Source organism: Elephantulus edwardii, unplaced genomic scaffold (genome assembly GCF_000299155.1).
Source record: "Elephantulus edwardii isolate Elephantulus edwardi_28Jun2011 unplaced genomic scaffold, EleEdw1.0 scaffold00190, whole genome shotgun sequence".
Taxonomy (NCBI): domain Eukaryota; kingdom Metazoa; phylum Chordata; class Mammalia; order Macroscelidea; family Macroscelididae; genus Elephantulus; species Elephantulus edwardii.
In genome coordinates this window covers 5,308,884-5,335,836 of record NW_006399940.1, presented here as the reverse complement: position 1 = coordinate 5,335,836, position 26,953 = coordinate 5,308,884, and the positions used below count along the sequence as shown (strand labels likewise).

At 36.6% G+C, this 26,953-nt stretch overlaps 1 protein-coding gene across 1 annotated transcript in view; it reads right to left on the bottom strand.

Annotated features, from left to right (window-relative positions):
• Positions 1 to 4,506: 4,506 nt before the first annotated feature.
• Positions 4,507 to 26,953, bottom strand: part of PTGER3 (prostaglandin E receptor 3 (subtype EP3)) — a 66,208-nt gene continuing 43,761 nt past the window's right edge. Inside the window, exon 3 of the mRNA XM_006896783.1 lies at positions 4,507 to 4,776. Coding sequence (XP_006896845.1) covers positions 4,507 to 4,776 — 270 coding nt within the window. The remainder of the gene's footprint in view (positions 4,777 to 26,953) is intronic.

Below are 26,953 nucleotides of genomic sequence, written 5' to 3'. Positions count from 1 at the left end.
TAGAACTTTTCTCTTTTTTCAAGTAAATTTTCAATTAAAAACCTTTTGAACTTTCTCTTTTAAATTTTTTTATTTTGTGTGTGTGTGTGTGTGTACCATCAAATCAGATCTGACTGATACAGGAGGAGATTGTTCCTCCTTCTCCAGCAGAGCATCTGGTGGATTTGAACCATGCACCTCTGGGATTGCAGTACATCTTCTTGCCACTAGGCCACCAGAGCTCATCTGAACTTTCTCTCTAAAAAACTTTTTAACTTAATCTTAACCCAAGCAAATTATCAAATGGCTGAATATGGAGCATCTTAAAAGATTATTACTAATTTAGGATTAAGGACATTAAAAGTATTTGAATAATAAATGCAAAATTTTCCCTGACAATTAGTTATTAGAATATTGCCGCTGAATGGCCAATTTATTAAAATATTGTCTTGGAGTTTTTAGCTTGTTTATTATTTGTCAGTAGTGTAGTCACCAGTCTTTGAAAGTTAATGTTACATGAGCTCTCACAATTTTTTCTTTTGGTGGTTAAAAACTCTTTTAAACATATCAAATCTTTTTCATTCATAGTTGTGTAAACATGGTGACGTTAAACACACTTAACTCAAGGAATACTGGCATACGGCATTAGACAAATTTGATAAATCTTGCAACACACTTTGTTTCAACTTACACTATATATTTAAGACCTGTACCATAGTGTTTTCTGTGAAAAACTATTCTTACTGGATGGCATGTCATCATCCTTTTGGTGACACAGCCTGGCAACTTAAATTCATTGCTTGGAAAAATACATGGTGGTTTATTTTAAACATATTTTTTCCACATTATTTCTACATTACACTCACATATCTTCCCCCTCGTTTATTCAGCTTCTTTTTTTTTAAGTCAATACTGTAGATTTTTCAGAATTTACATAATTTATGCACCTATTTTTTCCCCTGTGCAGATATGTGTATTGATAAATTCATTAATGTGGGGACAAATTTAAAAACTTATAACATTACACAAAGAAGAAGATCTGCCCTTCTCAGCGCTGAGATGTCTACTTTTAATCCATATCTAGGACCTTTGCACAAAGTCTCTGAGGTCTTGCAACTCATGAAACAATACACAACATGAATGAGTCTAGAGGACATTACACTGACTGAAATAAAGTCAGCCACAAGAGAACAAACACTGTATAAAACCACTGCTGTATTAAACAACAACAACAAAAACAAACTAGAGAAAAGTTTGCATATAGAGAAAATCGACGTAGCATGGTTACTAGGAGTAAAAGTTGAGAAGAAAAAAAAATCAATGGATAGACAATAAACACTTTCTTGGAATAAGTGAAGGGAATGACAGCGTGAAATAAATGGATGATCAAATAGTGTGGGCATTGTAAGTAATGATATAGAACAAAATGGGCAAGATCGCTTTCTTTTAAAAGCTAAGGAAATATTTATATACAGATAGGATCAATCTTGGACAGGGAAGCAGGGTTGGAAGGGAGGAAGATGGAAATAAGGATTAATAAATAGGTTGGGTGGAGGGAAAAACAATGTACAATGGAGGTTTGATGAAACACTGTAAGTGCATGAACAAACTGGCAGTGATGCTATAAAATAAAGTATATTTGAATTTTAAAAACTGAGGAGGGAAAATTGAAGTTATTTAGGGATTTTACTCACAACCTTGATTTCTCTGGACTAACAAATGGCTGCTAGAGTCTAAAACTCATAAGACCTTGGTTTAGTTTCTGCCTTTCCACCTGCTTTGTAAATTTGCTCAAAAACTGCCATGAATCCACTCACACCTTGTCTCAATCTCCTGGGAAGGAATTTCTTTTGTAGTTAAGGATAAGTCCCAGGCTCTTCTATCTTTCTGTATTTCTGTGGTTTGGTGAAAAGTGATATTCCTTTGATAGTCATCTCCATTACCATTTGGAAGTATCAGTCTCCTACATTATTAATGCAAATCAAGCACTTTGTTGCCTAGCAACACGACACTATACAAAGATAAATTGTAATTAAGTAATCATAAATCATTCACTTTATCAGCTTTATCAACTATAACAGTGTGAAGCACCTCAGCTGTTTGGCAAGAGCATGACCAAGGCATGCTCAGACTTGGCAAACATTTATTCCTTCATACACTGAATAAATATTTATTGAAGATTTTCTATATTCCAGTTGCTGAACTAGACTCTAAAAGAAACAACCCTGTCTCACCTACATTACTCAAACCCACACCACAACAAACTTAATATGTGTGCATTTGCCTGATCATAACTATTTTGACTATAGGGCCATTCAAGAGGTAAAACCAGGTATTATAAAGTCTTTTTTCCTGAAGTGGACATAATTTCTATCCTAAATTCTGTCATTTGGTTAATAATGATAATGTGTAATTCTCAAGGAATTTTGCCTTATATTCCACAAGGGAATATGTGACATAATTCATAGTTTAGGCTAGAGAGATTTTATAATAGGGTTTAAGATAGCATATTTATTATCCTTCCCAAAACGCAGACAAGTGAAACTTTACTGATCACTGATGTAATCTTTAATTACTTCACCAGTCTCCGCGGGCCTGTGTTTTCATTCAAATTGATATGTCACTTAAATGTATTATTTCCAATTGGCCTACGCTGATGTACACATTAAAAATAATGAATATTTATTGTAGTTGCTAAAATTAGTTTATCCCTAAACTCTTATTAAATACAAAGATAAATGAAGGTGTTATAATGAAATCTAAATAAATTGCAACTTAAAAATATCAAAAGCAAGAAATTAAGTTACAAATTAAAACTTTTAAAGAAATATTAGTGTTTTTTATAAAAGGAATGTACTAGAGGATTTGAAAAGAAGCATTTTGTAGAAACTTGAAGCCTTGAAGGAAGTTTTTGTTTGTTAGGGGGAATTTTTTTTTTAAAGTGTTATTTCCAAGACTTAACGCAGTGATCTAGTTGTGCTACAAAGATGTCACACTTAGTTATCATAGTTTGTAGTGGATGATAAAAATCTTAATCTAGAAAAGAGTATTAATAATAAATACATAAGTAGAGTTATATTGAAGTGAGCACAGAGGAGAGACTGTGAAAAATATTATTCATTTTCTCATCTTAAAAACAGACTAAATGTTCAGCTACTAATCGAAAGGTTGGTAGTTTGAACCCACCAGCACCTCTACAGAAGAAAGATATGGCAGTCTGTTTTGATAAAGATTGCTGCTGTTATTTGTGCACTGTTGAGCCATAACCAACTCACAGCTAAACAAACCTCCAACAGGTTTTTAGGGGCTGTAAATCTCACGGCAGGAGACTGCCCATCTTACCTCACAGAAAAGCTGGTGGATTTGAACTGGGCTTCTTTGGGTTGGCAGTTCAACTCCTTACCACTAGGCCAACAGAGCATATAGATTACATCCTTGTAAACTCTACATGTAGCTCTATAGAGCGCATATGAATAGGAGTTGACTCAAAGTCAACAAATTTGGTTTGGTTTTAGAACAAACAGGCTAAACTGTGGAAAATCTTTACAAATTCCAAAATATGTGTTGATGTTAGAATCAGAGTTAATCTTTAGAGATCTAAAAGTCAGGATAATATATTTTTGGAAAATCACAAGACATAATTAGCACAAGTGCCTAGTTTAGTGTTCAAATCAGTCCTTAAGAATATTTGAAAAAAAATCACTTCACTGAAACTCATAGATCAGCTTCATGAAGCTGTTCTCAGTTTATAGGAATACAAAATACATTTTTTTAAAGAGCATTTAAATCAGCTTTTCAAATTTGTTCTAGGTTGGCAGGAATATAAAATATATTTAAAAGGAGGAGCAGTTAGCTATGTGGATAGCCACAAATCCAAACAAAATGAAATTCTTCTAATTAAGGTAATGAATACACCTAATTATCAACTCAACCCAAACATAAAGCTTGGTCATTTTAGGATCTAATCTGATTGTTTAAGCAATACTTAAGTAAGATCAGGGCCAATGGATATTATGAATACATTGCAGATTTATTTCATCCTAAATTAACCTTTTTCAAACATAAAGGGAGAAAAGACATAGAAGATAAAAGAGAAAAAGATTACATTAGAATACCAAGGTCCTTGAACACACCATTGTCCCCTTGTCCTTGACAACAGGAGTGCTTAAATCCCTACGCAATCATTGTACTAAAACATTCATTATCCCCACCTTACTCTCAAAGAGACCAAGGTCATTTCTTTTTAAATAAAAATGTATGTGTTCGTCACATAAATTAACACATTTTCAGCGACAAGTGGAAGAGACTCAGACACTAGAGTATTATTAATATATTTTCTTTTGTTTGTGTTCGATAATTTTGGCACATAGTGGATCATCTATGTTTCTGAGATCAGTTAGCCTTTTATCAAATATTTCACTTGGATGCATAAACAGTGGCATGCCAGAGATGCCTAAATTCACAGTAAGATTTAGGATTATTTGTTGCCAAAAACTGTGAACACTCAAGTTGATTAAATATTCTCTTTCATGCTCCTGTACCTATTATTTCATTGGATAATGAGATAGGTTGCCCTTTCTGTCCTTCATTAGAGCAGCTGGAGACAGCATTTGCTACCTGGCAGAACTTCCGAAGAAGGATCTTTCTTAGCAGCAGATAAACCCAGGGATCCAAGATCTGGTTCAGTGAAGCCAAGCGAACAGCTATTAAGAAGAAGTTGCACTCTTTGTGCTTTTCCGTCAGACTTTTGCAGTGCTCAACTGAGGTCTGATTGAAGATCATTTTCAACATCATTATCTAAGAGAGAAGGACAAACATTTGTTGCAAAACTGATAAAGTTTTTATATTCATCTCATCAATACAGTATTTCACAAATAGTTGACTTTCAAAAAATTATTCAATTGAAATTATTAATTCAAGCAGCATTTATACTCATGTTGTTGTTGTTATGCAGTATTAAGTTGGCACTGACTCTCAGCTTACCCTCCAGAATGTTTTCAGAGCCCACAACAAGCACAGAAGGAGAAAACCCATTTGTTTCCCATGGAAGAGCTGGTGTATTCGCACCTGGTGCCTTTGGTGGTTATTGTTGTGTACCGCTGATTTGGAGCATAGTTGACCCTCCAGCGGATTTTCAGAGGCACTTTAATTGCACGGGAGGAGATTGTCCATCCTCCTCCAGCATCACACCTGGTGCCTTTGGGCGGGAAGCACATTTCTTTACCACAAAGCCACCAGAGTTGCTGGCTTTTCTGCTCAAAGAACCTCCAAAACTCACTATTGTCATGTCATCGCAATCTTGTTTAGGTAGAACTGTCCATGACTGTAAATTTCCAACACTGTAAGTCTTTGCAGAAGTGGATTGTCACACTTTTCTCCCAAGAAACAGCTAGTGTGTTCAAAACACTGGACTTTCAGTTAATATCCGAGCACTTATTATCTACTGCGCCACCTACACTCCATTCTTGCAGATTTCCCCCCCTCCTATTTTTGGCTACTTGATATAATGAAAAAGTCTATGTCCTCAGGCTCTTGGTACGTGGAGTTGAAGAACTCTGAGAATAACACAATTCAAAATTAGCCAAATTGTCTTATTAAACAAACAAGCAAACCAACACCAGTTGGCTGACAGACTCAAATTAGAGCCAGCAGTTCTACAAAATGTAATTGGCTATCTCAACTCAACTCCCACTGCCACTGAGTGGGAACTGACTCATTGGGAGATTGTCCATCAGACAGATTTGAACCACACGTGAGGAGCTGCCTTTGGGTTAACAGCTCAACCCTCTATGGATATACCACCAGAGCTCATCCTTGGTAATAGCAGCTTGATATTAGAAAATAGCTACACTCTACCCCCTTTTTTATTAATGATTTTTTAATTCAACATATATATTTTTTACAACATATTCTTTCCATTTAATTTTTCCCATTTATTCATTGTTGCATACTTTCCTCCCTACCCACCTTACCCACCCTGTTCATTTTTCTCTTTGAAAAGAAAAACAAATCTTTCATTGTTATACAATCCCTCCCAAGTCCACAGTCCACTTTACTGTGCATTTGTTTTTCTGGAATCTTATCATTCAAATAATACCTAACCCTATATTCCTTTTAAACAGTTCTCTCCCTCATCTCTTTCAATGCAGAATATATTATTTATCCTCTCTTTTCTTAGTTTCTCCCAATTCCAACGTCAGTCCCATTTTACAACAGTGGCACTATGCAGTATTTGTCCCTTGTGACCGAGATATTTCACACAGCAAAATGTCCTCCAGGGTCACCCATTTTGTGTAATATTTCATTAGTTCTTTGTTTTTCAATGCAGCATAGTATTCCATTGTGTGAATATACCACAGCTTCTCTATCCATTCATTTATTGATGGGCACTTGGGTTGTTCCCAACACTTTGCTACTGTGAACAAAGCTGCAATAAGTGTGCATATATCTGCTTGGGTGGCAGTTCGGGTTTCTTTAGGGTATATTCTCAGTACTGAAACTGCTGTGTCAGATGGTATTTCTATCAGGTTGTTTATAAACCAATCATGGGCAAAAATGATAGGATTTCCAAATTTGATTCATTAGTTTATCTACTGGAATTTGACCTATGGTCCTTGGTTTAATTATCATCTAATGACTAGACAAAATTAGATGCATAAGGAAAAAACAAAACAAAAACCCTGGCCTTCCAGAGAAGCAGTGATTAAAAAGAAGCCTACAGCATATGCCCGTAATGACAAAGCTATGACAGACACTTAACTCAAAAGACTCCATCTTGAAAAGCAGCTTTTCCAACTTCCTGATTTGCATAATACCTCTTTTTCTAAGAAAACTCCACTTTCCCTTCTGAAAATACTAGGAATAAGAGTCTTTCCCCATGTCTTAACTTATCCTACAAATAATTCCAAGAACCTACAGAAATACAGAGTCAACACCTTGGTTTTAGCTAAGACTGAAAATTTCTTACCTATGAAACTATTAAGTGAATAAATATACATTACTCTAAACTACCACATTTGTAATAATTGGTTACAGCAGCCACAGAAAACTAATTCATCCACACTAAGTTTTCAAGAAATGTTCAGAGTGAACCAAGGAAGAATGTACTTGAGAACCATTTATTCTCTAACAGGGATAACCCCCCCAGCAATCTCACTTACACTGTTTGCTTTCTTAGAATGTCTTCCGGTAAAATAAAAAAATCAAAATACACTTCATCTTAATTCCTACCTAAATTATCTCATTTCCTAAATTTGTAACATATAAAAATAAATGCTTATTATTCTAGTGACATCAGTTAGATTTCACTGTTCTTGGCTTAAATGTACAACATGAACATTTTCAGTTGTGTTGTTTATAGGGAAAATATACTATTGTTAATTCTTTATTTCTTCTCTATGAACTATTTGAAAATTTTGTCTAGTTCTCTTAGTCTTTCAGCTCAATTAATAATTATTTTTAATTTTATCACCATATTCTCAGAAGTGTTTTAAGCCTATTCTTGAGTGATCTAAAAATTTACTTCAGTCACATTTTTCATTTGTATTTATGAAACTTTTTAGAATTAGGAACATTTACTAAGTAACTTATTAAAATAGGATGGCAATTATTTTACATAATCATCCTTAATTGTTCTAAAATTAATTATTTTATTATACTAATATAAGTTTTATATGTCTTATTGTTTGGCATGCTGTCATTTCCCGTAACTTACTTCTGATGATGCACTAATTATGAAATTATGAAACCAAATAGCTGGCTCAAGACAAGAAACATGCTAGCTTTTCCCAGAAAGCATGAGACTGCAAGTATGAAGAGAACTGCAATAGAAAGAAGTGAGTATAAAGCTGCCATATCAAAACAGCATAAGTTATGTTGATTGAACTAATGCAATCTCATACGGACAAATGCTACCTAAGACCATTATTGTAAAAATAGGAGAATAACTAGTAAAACATGTATAGAAACTCACGGAAGGGGGCAGGGTGGAGCGGAGGTGGTGGGATATTTGTAGGGGTGAAACTATAGGGTTGCACAGTTTGGTTGGTGGCAGGAGAGAGGGAAGTAAATGGGAAGGATTCAGGTGAAAAGATAGGGTAATGATGGGCAAAGTCCAATGGTGATTAATTTTATAAAACATAATGCATGAGAATGATTGTATGAAACACTTTTCTAATGAAGGATAGTGTAAAACACAACATATGCAAACTTTGTGAGCAAACCAATAAAAAAATTAATATTCTTTTTTTAAAAGACAAACACATAAATATGGAATTGGAGATCCAAAATCCTACTCTAATTTTGAATGTAAATGCAAGTTAGTAATCCATCAGTTGATTATCCTATATTATAGGAGATGAACAGAAATTACAAATTTCCATATTTTGTCAGTATTTTTTTAGAATACCCCAATTAGAAGCAAGTCTTTGGCACGATCTGTAGATATGTTGCTGTAGCTGTTGTTATTTGCCATCAAGTCAGAATCAGCTCATAGCTAATCCTCCTGCAAGTTTTCAGTGGCTGTAAATCATGTGGGAGAAGATTGCCCATTTCTCTTACACAAAGCAACTGGTGGATTCAAACCACCTATATTTAGGTTGGCAGAGCAATTCCTTACCAGCGCTCCCTTGTAGATATGTAGATTTCCTTTAGAAGTAATTATTCCTGACAAATTTTACAGAGAAATATTATTGTAAAATTTGTAGGATTACTAGTCATATGTATGTGAGTGTCCAAAAGGAGAGAGGGAAGTGGGAAAGGGAGTAAAAATGGTCAGGGTGGGGACCACTGGGATAGCAAAGCTGAGTGGTGGACGGGGGTGGTGGTGAAGGAATGGGAAGGATTCAATGTGGACTTGAAGAGGTGGGGTGATAACAGGCATAGATCAATAGTGATTGGTTGTATGAAATACACAAAGGATAGTGATATCTTTTGGGCATGTGGCCAGGAGAGACCAGCCCTTGGAGAAGGACATCATGCTCAGAAAGGTGGAGGGACAGCACAGAGACTGGGGCAATGGGATTAGGTGTGTCAGAGTCAGTGAAACTGGCTCAGGATAGGGCAGAGTTCAGAGCTGTTGTACATAGGCTCTCTATGAGTCACAGGCCACTTGACAGCATATAACAACATGAGTGACTGCATAAAACAAAATGTAAATGAAAGATTACGTAAAACACACTGTACATGAATGAAAGACAATAAAATAATGTTTTTAAAAAATAATTATTCTTATAAATCCAAATTTCTTATACAGGAGTCCCTGAGTGGCACAAATAGTGTGTCACTCAACTGCTAACTGAACACACCCAGAGGCACCTTTAAAGACAGACTTGGCAGTTTGTTTCATAAAAGTCACAGTCTTCAAAACTCCATGAAGCAGTTCTACTCTGCACACAAAGAATAACAGTAAGCTGGAATTGATTCAATAACTCCCTTTAGAGAGGAAAACATAAATAAAACAGGATTCTCAGTCAGCAACACAGATCTGTCAGGATGTGAACTTGTTTTAATACCTCACACTATAGTTTCTTCTGAGCAGCCTCCCAGAATAATGATCTGGCCAAGAGCATGATGGGCCCAGTTCCTGCCAAACAGTGTGGCAGCTTCTCTGACAGTGTGTTTCCCAGGAACCACATCATTCCCCTAGTCCTTCTTACCTCTCCTCTGATTATTAGTAGAAATAGGGACCCTTTTTATATCTGCCAGTAATCAGAAACACAACTATCAACTCAACAAACTCAATTCAACTCATTGCTGTTGAGTGAGAACTGACATAACTTATGCTCCATTGGGATTTCAAGACATAAATCACATAGGAGGAAATTGTCCATCTTTCTCCTTAGAACCTCTAGTGGATTTAAACAGCCAGGAAGGGCTGAGCCTTTGAATTAACAGTGCAGCTCCCAATAGAACCACATCAGTGACCCCTAAATTCTCCATCCTTTACTAATCCCAAGTTCAATTACATTGATCTATCGTGTATTGTCATCCCTAGAGATAATGTGCAAAGAAAAAAAGGGAGACTTTTAATGTTCTGCATTTGGATCTTATTTTAATGGTGGTGTGTTGGATTCAACTCATAACTGACCGTCTAGTGGGTTTTCAGAGGCAGTTTAATTGCACAGGAGGAGACTGACTCTCTTTCTCCCACAGAGCAGCTGGTAGATTCAAACCATGTGTCTTCAGTATTGCAGCACAGTTCCTTACCACTAGGCTACTAGAGCTCCCTGCTTTAATGTAGCAAAGTTTATAATTATATATTTAAAACATTTTAGTATGTAATGAATGAATGAAAAATCTAACTCTTCTGTAAACCAAACACTTAAAATCACAACTAAAATATTTTATTTAAAAAAAATTAGTATTTATTTCTTAATTAAAAAATATAAGAAAATTATTTTGTCAAAGGAATGAATAAAGTTAGCTGCCTGTAGACTCTATTATTTGGCTTTTATATATTACAAGGGTATTATTATAATCATATAATAAAGTATTAAGGGGATTTTCTGCACAAACCACTATCTCTAATGTTTTTTTTTATCAAATTTTCTGTTGTTATCTATGGGATAATAACTTGTTCTACTGTAAATTTTCTCTATGATTTGATAAATATTACCTTATAATTTACTGAAACTAATTTGGCTTTATAAGTTGCTTAATTACATAATTTAAACAATAGTGCTGTGAGAGCTCTGGTGGCCTAGTGGCAAGAAGATGTGCTGTAATCCTGAAGGCTAACTGTTTGAATCCACCAGAAGCTTCTCTGGAAAAGGAGGGTCCAATTCGACGGTACACAACAAGAAAAAAAATATCATTAAAAAATTAAAGAATAGCACTGAGAGTGTCATTGCAGATTTGTAAAGCAACTACAGTCTTTCTAGTTTGGTTGTAACTCTGTTCTTGGGCACCATTTCGACATCCTCCCTCTACCACTACAGAAACTTCAAATCCTGCCTTGTTAAGTCTGAAAGGTGTGCATGAGGTTAAAGTTCATAAGCATGTTTTTGTTTCATTTTAAAAATTTTTTTATTGAGATTGTAACTAAAGTTTACTGAGAACTTGGATTTCCATTCATTCATTGTTGCACAATTTCCTCCCTCCCCACCAAGTTCACTTTGCATAAGCATGTTTTAAATATTATTAGAAATTCTGTCATTTCACCTTTACTATTACTTAAGTTTAAAACAGCAATAATGGATTATGGATCAAAGAAATGAAATAGAATTTCTAATTCTGCCAGCATTTATGACCTTGAATAAGTCATTTATCCTTTGGACTGTATTAAATCTGCAAGTAAATCATCTCACTGAAAGACTTCTCATATAGTGCTAATGTCAAGACTGTTCTGATGAATTTAGAAACATGAATAAAGGTTTAATTAGGAAAATGAAAGAACTAGAGAGGTAAAACAATTCCTCTCAAGAAAAACACTAAATGTGTCTTTTGGAAAAGGGTGAATAAGGAAGAGAAAGAAATGACAAAGGCAAAAAGTAGAAGGTCTAAGAGGACAAGGATATAGATAAGCAAGAGTGTGAAGTGAGATTTGTGGGAGAGCGAGGGGCTAGAAGCAGCAACTTTAGGGAAACACACTGACCAAAAGCTCAAGAACTTCCATAAATCTAACTCAGTTCTGCTTCAAGTTTGGGATCAGTTCCCTTACATTAAATCTTAATTTTCTCCCTTCTCTAAACACTATTCATGTATACTTAACCACAGCTTCTCAATGTAGTGTTGAAGTTGTTAATAATAATAATAAATAATAATTAATAATAATAATAATATGTGTTGTTGTTATGTGCCGTCGAGTCGCCTGCGACTCATAGCGACCCTATGTACAACAGCCCTAAACTCCACTCTGTCCTGTGCCAATCGCACTGTCTCTGACACTTCCAACCCAATTATCCCAGTCACTGAATCAATCCACCTCATAGAGGGTCTTCCTCTCCTGCGCTGTCCCTCCACCCTCCCAAGCATGATATCCCTCTCCAAGGACCGGTCTCTCCTCGCAACATGTCCAAAGTATGTTAGACGGAGCCTCAGAATCCTTGCCTCCAAGGAGCCACCCTGTTTAACAATTTCCAGGACAAATCTATTTGTTTTCCTAGCAGTCCATGGTATTCTCAATACTTTTCTCCAGCACCACAGCTCAAAGGCATCAATTCTCCTATCCTCCTTGGTCATTGTCCAACTCTCTGATGCATAACAGGTGATTGCGAAGACCATGGCCTGTATCAGACGCAACTTAGTCTCCAAAGAGATACCATTGCTCTTCAGCACTTTGGAGAGGTCCCTAACAGCAGACCTTCCCATGGCAATGGGCTTTTAATTTCCTGGCTGCTGGTGCCAAGACTGTTGACTATGGAGCCAAGCAAACTAAAGCATAATAATATAGGAATTGAAATAAGAAAATAAGTAAAGCCTTCAATGTGCATATTATACCTTTCCAAACCCTGAGCCAAGGGCTTAAGGCCCTCAGACATAATGGCCCTTGGGCCTTTGCTAAGAACCAGCACTAAAGATCACTCTATACCACTGTCTATGCCAAAACCCCCACTCAAGACTCCACCCTGCCACACCAACATGGGACTAATTTGTGGTCTGAAAAGGGTATCCTATACCACGGTATTTGTGTGCCTGGTTGTCTTTACAATTTGCTTTGAGAATAGTAACACCTATATGTCAGTTCAGTCATGGGGAATGTATGTTGCCAATTACTTAATATCTTAGATGTGAATAGTTTTGGGTGTTATTACTTGTTTCTATTGATACAGCAATTGTCTGTCGGTCAGCTGCACTGGTCTGGCGTGTGGGGTACTCTAATGGTGAGATCTGTGCCACCAGTGTTTCAGGTACCAGAAGAGTCATCCAGGGTGAAGAGGTTGCAGCTGAGCTCCTAGAATTAAGACAGACTAGGACGAAGGACTGGCCATCCAGTTCTGAAAAAGCGGGCCTTCAAAAACTATGGACAGAGAGAAACGTGGTTAGTCATAGTGTTAGACTTAGGGTCCAAATAGGAAGTCACTAAAATGAGAAGAAACAGCTTCAAACAACCATTAATAATTTGAACATGGGATGTGTGAAGTATGAATGAAGGAAAAGGGAAGTTGCCAAAAATGAAATAGAGTGTATGAAGAGGACATCCTAGACATCAGTGAACTGAGATGGACAAGCATGGGCCACTTTAAATCAAGCAATCACAGGGCCTACTATGCGGAGAATGCAAAACTGAGGAAGAACGATGTTGCTTTGACAATTGGAAAGATAATTTCTAGGTTAAATCCTGAAATACAATACTGTAAGTGATGGGATACTGTCCATATGCACACCAGAAAGACCTATTAGCATGACTATTCTTCAAATATATGCATCAGAATCAAAGAGGAGGAGATTGAGAGTTTTTAACAACTTGTGCAGTGTGAAATTGACCAAACATGTGATCAAGATGCATTAATAATTATTGGGGTCTAGAACACAAAGTTGGAAACAATAAGGAAAGAATAGCAGCAGCAAAGTGTAGACTTAGTAATAGAAATGAGGCCAGAGATCAAATGATCAAGTTTTGTTTTCTCAATGATTTAGTCATAGCAAATACCTTTTATAAAAAACACAAGTGGTGACTTTACACATGGACCTTACCTGATGGACAGCACATCATCAGACTGACTGTATATGTGGAAATAATCTTTGGAGAAGTGCAGTATCTGCAGTCAAAACCAGACCAGGTGCCAACTGTAGAAAATACCATCAATTACTCATGTGCAAGTTTAAGTTGAAGCTGAATAGAATGAAAACTACTCCATAGGAGCCAAAATATGACCTTAAATTTATCCCAGTTGAATTTAAGAATCGTCTCAAGAACAGATTTGAGGCACTGAACACCAATAATCGAAGCCCAGAAGAGCTGTGCAACAATATCAAAGATATCATCCATTAAGAGAGCAAAAGATCATAACAACAAAAGAAAAAGAATAAAAATCAAAATGACTATAATAATTGCATTAGAGCATCAAGAAGCTATAACAATAGGAAGAGATGTCTAAGTAAAAGAAATGAACAAAAAATTTCAAAGGGAAGCTTGAAAGGATAAAGCAAATATTATAATGAAATGTGCAAATAGCTGGAGTCAGGAAATAAAAAGGAAAGAACATGCTCTGCATTTCTCAAGCTGAAAAACAAATTCAAGCCTCAAATTTACAATACTGAGAGATGATGTGAACACAATCTTAAATGATCCAGGAACCATCAAAAGAAGATGGAAGGAATACACAGAATTGCTGTACCAAAAAGAGTTAGTTGACATGGAAAAATTTCAGGAAGTACCCTACAAAAAGGAGCCAGTGGTGATGAAAGATGAGGTTCAAGCAGTACTAAAGGCATTGGCAAAAAATAAGGCCCAAGGAATCTACGAACTACCAACTGACATGTTTGAAATACCAGATGTAGCCCGAAGGTGCTCACCAGTTTATGCCAGGAAATTTGGAGGAGAGCTCCCTGGCCAACTGACTGGAAGAGATTCATATTTGTCCCCATTCCCAAGAAAGGTGACCCAACAGAATATAGAAATTATCCAACAATATCATTAATATCCCATGCAAGCAAAATATTGTTGAAGATCATTAAAAAACAGAACAGTACCTTGACAGGGAGCTACAAGAACTACAAGCTGGTTTTAGAAGAGGTCACAGTACCAGGGATGTCACAGTTGATGTCAGATGGGTCCTGGCTGAAATCAGAGAATATCAAAAGAAAGTCTATCTGTGTTTTATTGATTATGAAAAGGCATTTGACTTCATGGATCATAACAAATTACAGCTCACATTAAGAAGAATGGGAATACCAGAACACTGAATTGTCCTCTTATGGAATATATAACTAGACCAACAAGCGAGTGTGTGAACAAAGCAAGATAACACTGCTTGGTTTAAAATCAAGAAAGGTAAGCGTGAGGGTTGCATCCTTTCCCCATATTTATTCCATTTGTATGCTGAGCAAATAATTGGGAAAGCTGAACTCTATGAAGAAGAGTGTAGCATCAGAAATGGAGGAAGACTCATCAACAACCTGTGTTATGCCGATGACACAACTTTGCTTGCTGAAAGTGAGGATGATACGAAATGCTTGCTGCACAAAGTCAAGGATTACAGTCTCAATCAAGAAGACAAATATCCTTACCACAGGCCCAATAGTCAACATTATGATAGATGGAAAAAAGATTGACACTGTCAATGATTTAATCTGTTTGAATCAACAACAAATACCCTTGGTCCCAGCAGTCAGGAAATCAGGAGATGTAATGCATTGGGCAAGTCTGCTGTCAGGGACTTCTCTAAAATTTGAAGAAGCAATGATGCCAGTTTGAAGACTAAGGTGCACCTGATTCAGGTCATGGTCTTCTCAATAAACTGGTATGCATCAGAGAGTTAAACGATGGATAAGAATGACAGAAGAAGAATTGATTCTTTTGAGTTGTGGTGCTGGAGAAAAGTACTGAATGTCATGTGAAATGACAAAAGAAAAATCAAATGTGTTCTAGAAAGGGTGCAAAGACAGTGTTTCTTGAAGGCAAGTATAATAAAGTTTCCTCTTTCATACTTTGGACATGTGGCTAAGTGAGGCTATTCCTTGAAAAGAGACATCATGCTTGGAAATGCATGGGGAGTCCCATTAGACAGACTGACATGTGAGTTCAGCATTAGGCTTGAGCGTTTCACAGATAGTGGGGATGGCACAGGATAATGGCAAGTTTTAGTTTAGCTGTTCATAGGGTGTTTATGAGTCATACTCAACTACACAGCACCTAACAACAAGCCCTGAGTACTCTTTTAACTGCCCCAAAATACAATGCTTTGATGTTCAGTGACAAAAGAATATAGATCTTTGGGGGAATGTAACAAGGAAAAGAGATTATCATATCTTTTTATTTTTAAATTTTCTTTACATTTCTACTTAAAAGTACATTAACAAGAATTTTCAAAATTGCACTATAAAATATTTAACTTTTACAATGCAGAGTCATTATCAAATCAGCAGACAGGGGAGCGTGAAATTGCAAAGAAGTCCATAGTATTCCACCATATTATCTTCTGCCATAGAGTTCTTTAAGAATGAGTATGACTTACAAATTTACAGTGATGTAGTGCTGCATTTGAATAATAGTCATGTTAGTAGGTCTTCCCTGCAAGTATATGGATAATAGCAATTCACTCACAACATTGTATTTCAGGAAAATGACATTGTATTGTAGTTCCTTGAAAATGACTTTCACTATGAACGCAACACCTTTCTTCTGTTTTTTATTCCCAGTATAGTATGATGATGATGTTGTTGTTGTTGTTGTTGTTGTTAGGTGCCATTGAGTTGCCTGTGACCCATAGGATCCTGTGTGTACAGCAGCTCTGAAGCGTGCCCTATCCTGAGCCAGTCCCACTGATTCTGACACACCAACCCCCGTTGTTCCAGTCACTTTATCAATCCAACTCATATAGGGTCTTCCTCTCCTGTACTATCCCTCCACTTATCCAAGCATGAAGTCCTTCTCCAAAAACTGGTCCCTCCTGGCCACATGCCCAAAGTATGTGAGATAGAGCTTCAAAATACTAGCCTCCAAGGAGAAACTTGGCTTTATCCTCTCTAAGAAAGACCTATTTGCTTTCTTGGCAGTCTTGACAGTATGTTCAAGACTCTGCTCCAGCACCATAACTCGAAGACATTGATTCTTTGTCATCCTTAATCACTGTCCAGCTCTCTGATATATAGCAAATAACTGCAAAGACAATAGCCTATATCAGGCATATCTTCATTTCTAGACTGACATCTTTGCTTTTCAGTACTCTGGAGTGGTTCCTGACAGCAAATTTTCCCAATGCAATTTGTCTTTTGATTTCCTGACTACTGGTGTTAAGAGTGTTGATTGTGGGGCTGAGCAAGCTATAATTAACAACCTCAATCTCTTCTCCACCTATCATGGTGCTGTCAATTGGCCCAGTGGTAAGAATCTTTGTCTTCTTCATGTTGAGTTTCAATCCATATTGAAGACTACCATCTTTTACCTTCGGCAGCAAGTGATTCAGGTCCTCCTCAGTTTTAACAAATAAGTTTGTGTCATCTGCATAACAGAAATTGTTGATGACTCTTCCTTTAAACCTCTTCATAAAGACCAGCCTCCTGAATGATCTGTTTCACATATAGATTGAAAGGGTATAGAAATAGAATGCATTCCTGATGCACTCCTCTCCAGATTTTGAACCATGCAGTATTTCCCTGCTCTGTTCTGAGGACTGCTTCTGGGTCCAAGTATAGGCTTGGAAGGAGTATACAGTTACTGTACAAAAGAGCACACAGAGGAATTTCAGGAAACAACATATGATCAAGAGGCAATGGTGATAAAAGAGAAAGTACAGGCTGCTCTGAAGAACTTGGCAAAAAATAAAGCTCCAGGAATTGATGGAATCAACTGACTTATTTCAACAATCAGATGCTGCCCTGTATGTCCCCACCAGGCTGTGTCAAGAAATATAGAGAACAACTGATCGGAAGATATCCTTATTTATTCCCATTTTAAAAAAAGTGACCCAATAGAGTGTGAATGCAGATGACACAACCTTGCTCACTGAAACTGAGGAGGACCTCATGCACTTGCTGCAGAGGGTCAAGGACTGCAGCCTTCAGTATGGACTGAAACTCAATGTCAAGAAGACAAAGATTCTCACCACTGGACCAATCGGTAGCATCAGGATGGATGGCGAAGAGATTGAGATTGTTCACAGCTTCACTTTGCTCGGCTCCACGGCCAACACTCTTGGCACCAGCAGCCAGGAAATCAGAAAACGTATTGCAATGGGAAAGTCTGCTGTTAGGGACTCTGTAAAGTGCTCAAGAGCAACAATGTCTCTCTGGAGACTAAGGTGCACCTGATACAGGTCATGGTTTTTGCAATCATTTATTATGCATCAGAGAGTTGGACAATGACTAGGGAGGATAGAAGGAGAATTGACGCCTTTGAGCTGTGGTACTGGAGAAGAATATTGAATGTACCATGGACTGCCAAGAAAACAAACAGATTCCTCCTAGAGAGGATTAAACCAGGCTGCTCCTTGGAGGCAAGGATTCTGGGGCTTTGCCTGACATACTTTGGACATGTTGTAAGGAGAGACAGGTCTTTAGAGAGGGACATCATGCTGGGCAGAGTAGAGGGACAGCGCAGGAGGGGAAGACCCTCCATGAGGTGGATCGATTCAGTGACTGGGGTAATCAGGATAGGTGTGTCAGAGGCAATGCGATTGGCACAGGATAGAGCACGGTTTAGGGCTGTTGTACATAGGGTCGCTATGAGTCGCAAACGACTCGACGGTACATAAGAACAACAACAACAACCATACACTTGCAAAATCCCGCTGAAGATTTGTTCAGAACAAAACTGGCACATTGGCAGAGAACTGCCAGACATACAAGCTGGGTTTAGAAGACGTTCACTAGAGACATTATTGCCAATGTCCATGGGATTTTGGCAGAAAGCAAAGAATACCAGAGGAAAGTCTATCTGTGCTTCATTGACTATGGAAAGGCATATGACTGTGTGGATCACAAAAAATTTTGGCTCGCCTTGAGGAAAATAGAAATCCCAGCATAGTATTCCATATAATTATCTGATTCAAAGTGACCCGAGCTGGTCCATCTCATCTCACTATTGCCTAGTATGTCGATGTTGACTCATTCCTCTTAATCTTTAGCAATTTCCATATTTCCAACATTCAAGCTATGTTTATTCGATATTCCATTTATTAAACAACGTGTCATTGCTTTTGGTCATTACAACTGATTTCCAATTTGTGTGCTACTGCTACACTACTATAACTATCCACATTCCTCTAGTGTTCATCGGGTTTTCAACAGCCCATTATTTAAGATATGAATCTTGCTTCCTAGTCTGTCTTAATTTGGGAGCTCTACTAAAACCTTTCTACCATGGGTAACCCTTATGGGTAACAGTATATAAATAGGGCACTGCCAGAAGTTCAAGCAGGATTTAGAAGAGGTCATGACACTAGGGATATCAATTTAGGAAGTATAAAAAAAAAACTTCATGCAGGTTAATTCAATTTTGTTAAATAACATTTTAAGCTACATTAAGGGTGGCTTTCATGGATAACTGTGTCAAATTTATGGTAACTTTATCAATAAAGCAATATGTTATATTATTAAAAAAATGTAGGAAGTATCTGGCTAAAAGTAAAGAATAACAGAAGAATGTCTATTTGTACTTTATTGTTATGCAAAAGCATTTGACTGAGTGGAACATAACAAGTTGGGTTGATACTGAGAAATGAATGGGATTCCCAAAGCACTTAACCGCACTCATACAAAACCTGTAATTGAACCAGGAGGCTGTTGTATGAACAGAGCTGGGGAACACAGCATGATTTCAAATTAAGAAGTGAGTGCATAAGGGTTATTGTCTTTTTTTATAGTTTTCAATGTGTATGCTGAGTAAATTATTCAAGAAGCTGGACTCTGTGAAGTGAAATGTGGCATCAGTATCAGAGGGAGAATCTGATAAACTGTTTGATCCAGATGCCATAATCTTACTTGCCCCAAGTTAAGAGGACTTGATGTACTTGTTGCAAAAGATCTAAGGAATGCATCCTTCAGTATGGATTGCACCTCAGTGTCAAGAAAATAGATTCTTACCACTAGACCAATAGGCAATATCATAACAGATAGAGAAGATATTGAAACTGTTAACAACTTCATCTTACTTGGATCCACAATTAAACGTTTGGTGCAACCTGTCAGAAAATAAGGAGATGCACTGCACTGGGAAAGTCTGAAGTTATGGACCTCTCCAAATTATTGAGTAGCAAGGATGTTAGTTTGAGGACTAAGGTGTGTATGATTCAGACCATGGTCTTTTCAATCATTTGTCATGCATCTAAGAGCTGGACAATGAATAAGGATGAGAGAAGAATAATTGGTGCCTTTGAGCTGTGGTATTGGAGAAGAGTACTGAATATCCCATGGACAACCAAAAGAACAAATATGCCTTAGAAAGTTGCATCCAGAGTGGTCTTGGAGACAAAGATGATGAGGCTTCACCTCATATAATTCAGATGCATTGCCAGAAAGTGCTTTTCCTTGGAGAGGGATATGATGCTTGGAAGAGTAGAGGGTTAGTGAAGGAGAGGAAACCTCTTGAACAGGTGGATTGACACGTTTACTGCTGCAATGGACTCTAGTGTGTCAGGAAGTGTGAAGATGCACAGGATAGGACATGGTTCAGATCTGTCGTTTATTGGGTCTCTATGAGTCATACTCGACTTGACAGCATACAACAACAACAAGTGCTGCATAACTCACTACATGCATAATGTCTAGAATTGTTTATATTTACTTTGCTTGTATTTATTTTAAATGGAAATTTTATATACTTTTATTAGAGAAGCCACAGAATAGCAATATTCAAATTATTCATGAAAGGTGAGAAGATACAATGTATTACATAAAGTGTTCATTCTTTGAATAACATGATAGATTAAACTTGTTTCACACTTACCAGAAGAGGCATCTGTATTATATGTCAAATTTTTATATCTCAGATGTTAACAGAAATTTAAAATAGCATTTTTATCAAAAGTTAGTGAACATTAGCTTCCTAAAGGGAATTATTTAGATTTAAGATATATTTTCCATCCCAAAATGCTTTAATATAAACCCAAAATATTCAATCCCATTTATCATGTAAGCAGGAAGCTGCCGTATTAGTGGAAACTCGGAGCAGTTAAACAGATAAGGTAAGAATCAGAGATGTGTACTGTTTGCTCGTGGAGAGGTATTCACCTTAAATCAATATAAAAATACAAATTTAGTAACCTGGATGTTCAAAACAAAACACTGTTTAATGTATAAAACACTAACTAATGTGTATGTATTTTGTGTGTTTTCCAATGTTACCAGTAGAAATAAATTTTAAAGAGCAATTTTAATAACAAAGTCAAGATACAAAAAACATAAATCAGTATTTATGACATAACAGAATCCATTTTTCAAAGTGTGTATGTATATATAGAAAATTTACTAGAAGCAATTCTAATCAAGCTTTGAGATCATTTTAATTTTTTTCTCTTTATTTTCTTTTATTTACAAATTCTCCACTATAAACATAAAACTTCCATATTGAGGATGGGGTGAGCATAAATTATAAATAATAACGTATTAAATAATTTATTGGGGGAAATGTTTGGTATTACAGTCATCTTAGAATCATCATGAGATCAATTCATCTTGAGTTCTTAAGTAGTTGATCTGTGTGTAATTTAACAACTAATTAACAGTCTGATATTATAAAATTAATTAAAAATATCAACTTAAGGAACAAACTGGTGGAAAATGTGTGGCTTCTGTGGTTGATTTCAGAGACATTATGCCCAAGATATCCAAGAATTCCTTGATATGCCAAGACAGTACAATATGCAGCAAATAATTAAATATAGACCAACGATTATGGTTATAACTGGATTTTTATCTATTCTTAATTAACTCTGCAGCATGTAAAATAGTAAACTCTTTTTCTGCATACGAATTTGATCTGTTTTTTATGTAAGTAGCCATCAAATTGAAACTGGCTCATGGAGATCTTGGTTCTAACTCAGAATGCACTCATGTAAAACAAAACAATATTATGCACCATAGAATCAAAACCTGAGCTGACCTTCCAGCAGATTCTCAGAGGCAGTAAATCACATGGGAGGAAACTGTGCATACTTCTTCCACAGCGCATTGGAGGATTTAAATGGTGTGCCAATGAATTGGCAGTGCAACTCCTTACCAACACTGCCGAAAACTATGCAGTTCTCACAATTACCTTAAGCCCATTCTTGCAACCACGGTATACAATCCCTCCTAGATCTATCTAGGAGATAGATCTGTTTTATACTTAAGAAGAACAATAGGTGCATATGGGAGGACTGAAATATCTTAATTTCTAGTCTCTAACCTTATCAAGTGGCACCATCAGTCAGGACATCAAAAGATGAGTTGCATTGGGAAAATCTGATGTCAAAGATATCTCCAGAGTGCTAAAGAGCAATGGTGTTAGTTTAGAGACTAAGGTGTGCCTGATCCAGGCTATGGTCTTCCTAATTGCTTGATATACATCTGAGAGCTGGAAAATTTATTAGAATGACAGACGAATAACTGATGCCTGTAAGTTGTGATGCTAGAGAAGAGTACTGAACATACCATGACAGCCAAGAGAACAAAGAGGTCTGTCCTGGAGAAGTTAAAACTACTTTGCTCCTTGGAGGCAAGGATTTTGATGCTCTGTGTCACCTACTTTGGAAATTTTACCAGGAAAGACCAGTCCTTAGAGAAGGATATGATGCTTGGAAGGATAGATAGTGCAGATGAAGATGATTCTGGATGAGATGGAGTGACACAGTGACTGTGGCAATGGGATCAGGTGTGTCTGAGACAGTGAATTCATTGGCACATAACAACAACTTTAGCACTGATACCGCTCTTTCTGTCTCATTTTCTAAAATGGATATTTTATACATTCTCCAGTTCTATTTCATCTTACAGAGGAAAAAGAAGCTTGTTCAGGGGACCTTTCCGAATTTTACCACCTACTTGCATATCTTAGTTATCTAATTTTCCTTTCTTCTTGCTTAAAATGAGATGCTAACTCCTATTTAAGACCAATCTTCTTTGTCCTGGATCTTATCTCTTATGCATTTCAGAAACCTTTAATTTCTCAACTCCCTTTTCTCTTTTTTTCTTCTTTAACTTCTCTCTATTGTCTGTTTCCTATTTGCATTTCTCCAATCTTGAGAAAACTTTCAATAGATTCTCATTTTCCACTACAATTATAGATCTATTTCTCTCCATATACAGCTAAATATTTTCAAGAGCCTTACTGACCTTCCTTCTCTTGATATTTATTCCTCAACCCTCTATAGTGAGACCTAAGTGGCTACAAATCTTTAAAAGCTACCAACAAGTCTGCTAAATACACTGGCCACATCATAAATCTCTTACATAATTTGACATCTCTGGAATATCAGTTCTAAATAACTAGAAAATCTTTCTTCCTATTATTCAAATTACTGATTATTTTCCTTTTAAAACTCTAGATGTCCTTTTGGATTGTGGGCTCCATCCTCAAATTTTAACATCTATCCAACCCCAAAATAGTAACATTTCTGAGTTTACCCTAGAACCTCTCTCCTTTTCTTGCTGTGCAAGGACTGAACTCAGTGACTTCTTCCATTTTAATGACCTGAAAAGCCATCTTTTCAGAACTCAGACCCATCAATTTAGCTCTTTACAAAACCTCTCTGATTAAATGTCTGACAAATTCTGCCTGTTAAAAACAGAGATCATTATCTTCTTCCTTAAATTGATTCTACACTCACCTTCCCCATCTCAGTGAATGATTACCCAGTTCCTTAAAACAAAAACCTAAGAGTCATCATTGTTCCATCTTGATTTATCACTTTTTCTTCCTTTCTCCTACCACTTATTTTTCAGCTTGTTGCACTGTGTTTGATTGCATGCTGCTGTAAAACTCGAGCTATGCCAATAGTATCTCAATTATCAGCAAGGTCAGTCATGATGGATAAGTTTTAATAGAGCTTCCAAAGATAGACTATGTAGGGCAGAAGACTTGTCATCTACCTCTGAAATTATAGGCTACTGAAAGTCCTGTGAATAGCAGTGAAAACAGTGTCTAATATAATACCAGAATATGAAGCCCTCAAGTTAGAAGGCATTCAAAACACAACTGAAAAAGAGCTGTGTCCTTAAAGTCGAGTCTGTCTGGATTAGGTGGATGGAGTAAAGTTTTCACCTAATGAAGGAAAGACCTTTGCTTTCGTGGCTGCTGCTATTACGGTGTTGATTTCAAGTAAAATGAAATCCTTAGCTTCATTTTTTTTCTCCATCTATCACAATGTTGCCTATTGGTCCATTACTGAGGATTTTTCATTTCTTGATGTTAAAATTTAGTCTCCGTTAAAGGCTGTAATCTTTGATCTTCCATAATTGCTTCAAATTGTCTTTCTTTGAAAAAGGTTGTTTTATCTGCAAAACACAGGTTATTAAATGAGTCTTCTTTCAATCTTGCTGTCTCTTCTTCATATAGTCCAGATTCTCAAATTATTTGCTGAGTTTACAAATTGAATAGATATAGAGAACAATGACACATATCTTTCCTAATTTTAACTACACAGTTTCTGTTTGTTCTGTTTTGACAACTGCTTCCTGTCTGTATAAGTGTCATATAAACACAATTAAGTGTGTTGAGACTGTCATTTTACTTTATGTGAGCCATAATTTGTTTGATCTATATAGTCAAGTGTCTTTCATGCTCGATAAAGCACAAGTAAGCATCTTTATGCTATTCTTTGCTTTCAGGAAAAATCTATCTGACATCACAGAAATCTCTTCAGAACCCAGCCTTAATTTCTGGAAGTTCCCTATTGATATATTGTCCCAGCCGTTTTGTAACATTCTTCGACAAGATTTTACTTGCTCCTGATATTAATGATATTACTTGCTAATCTCCACATTCCATGGGATTACCTTTTTTTTTTTTAATGTGAACAAATATACAGCTCTCTTTCAGTCAGTTGTCTGAGGAACTGTCTTCCAAAAATATCTTGGCATAGGCTAGTGAGCAAATTTAGGCCACATTTGATTTGCCAGTTAAAACATATTTGTATTCCATCAATTCCTTGGGCATTATTTTGTGTTAATGCCTTTAGTTCAGCTTAAACTTCTTTATTCTTGATCATATGCTACTTCCTGAAATGGTTCTGGGTACACCAATTCTTTTTGTTACAGTAACTTTTCTTCCTTTTTCTTTTAATGCTTTTCTCTTTCAGGCATTTGAATCACCATATTCTTTTATGCTTCCTGGGTCATTCAAGATTTTGTCCATAAAATTCTTCCAAATTGCAAGGCTTGAACCTGTTCTTCAGTTCTTTCAGTTTGAGAAATACTGAGTGTGATCCTCCCTTTCAGTATTCTAACATCAATTCTTTGCACATTTTGTTACAATAATTAATTTTGTCGTTTAGAACTACCTTTGACATTTTTTCACTTCAGCATTTCTTCCCTTTGTTTGGCCCCTCTACATTATAGTACAAATTTCACAGTCTCTCCTAACATCTATTTTGGTCTTTTTTTTTTCCTTTTTTGTCTCTGTAATGACTTTTTGCTCTCTTCATGGATGATATCATTTATTACATCACACAACCATGTGATCTTTGGTCATTAATGTTCAATGCATCAAAACTACTCTTGAGATGGTTTTAAAATTCATTTGGAATGGACTTAAGGTTACATTTTGGTTCTAGTGGACTTCTCTTCATGTTCAATTTGAACTTGCACACAAGTAATTGACAATATGACAACCTGTTCCACAGTCAGCCCCTGCCTTAACTTGACTGCTGAAACGTTCTCCCTCAATTCTTTCCACAGATGTAGTCAATCTGATTCCTGTATAGGTCTATTAGGTGAGGTCCACGTGAATGACACATGAGAAGGAATACACATTATCATTAAAGAGAAGTTATTCTATTCCAGAAATTGATAGAATAGCAATTGAGATGTTTTAACAAACAGACGCAGCCTTGAAAGTTTACATTTGTCTATGTCAAGAGAGTAAGAGATTTTGAAGCGAGATACCTGGCCAATCAACTGAAAGAGATCCATAATTGTGCTCATTAAAAAAAGAAAAAGTTTAATCCCACAGGATACTTAAATTACATAACAATATCGCACAAGTATCTTGCTGAAGATTATACAAAAATGACTGACAAAACTTCAAGCTAAATTTAGAGGAGGTTTTGGAACAAGACATATAATTGCTGGTGTCAGATGGACCTTAGCTGAAAGTAGAAAACACTAGAGAGATGTTTACTTGTTTTTCATTGACTATTTAAAGGCATTTTTGTTGTTGTTGTTGTTATGTGCCATTGAGTCGCTTGTGACTCATAGCAACCCTAGGTACAACAGCCCCAAACTCTGCTCTGTCCTGTGCCAATCCCACTCTCTCTGACACACCCATCCCAATTGCCCCAGTCACTGAATCAATCCACCTCATAGGGGGCGTTCCCCTTCTGCGCTGTCCTTCCACTCTACCCAGCATGATGTCCCTCTCCAAGGACTGGTCCCTCCTTGCAACATGTCCAAAGTATGTTAGACGGAGCTTTAGAATCCTTGCCTCCAAGAAGCAGCCTGGTTTGACCCTTTCTAGGTTGAATCTGCTTGTTTTCCTAGCAGTCCATGGTACCCTCGATACTCTTTTCCAGCACCACTGCTCAAAGGCATCAATTCTCCTTCTATCATCCTTAGTCATTGTCCAACTCTCTGATACATAACAAGTGATAGCAAAGACCATGGCCTGTATCAGACGCACCTTAGTCTTGAAAGAGACAATTGAGAAAAATGGAATCCCAAACAATTATGCTCATGCAAAACTTGTACATAGATTAAGCAGCTGTAATTCAAACAACTTTGCATAAGATATTGCATAGTTTAAAATTTAAAAGTGTGTATGTTAGGGTTATAAATTTCCCCCACTGTACTTTGTATTCGGCAAGTAAATCAAGAAGCTGAACTATATGAAGCAGAATGCAGCATCAAGATTGGAGGAAGACTTCTCAACAACTTGTGAAATTCTTTTTTTAAAAAACACAGAGAGTGTTTTGTTTTATTTATTTGCATACAATCATTCATAAACATTGGGTTTTATTCATTGTATTTTATACAATTATATACATGCATTGCATTTTATACTATCTGTGATATTCTGAGGCTATAACCTTGCTTGTTAAAAGTGAAGAAGGCATGAAGCACTTAATAAAGAGTTGTTGTTGTTGTTATGTGCCATCGAGTCGTTTGCGACTCATAGCGACCCTATGTACAACAGCCCTAAACCGTGCTCTATTCTGTGCCAATCTCATTGCCTCTGACA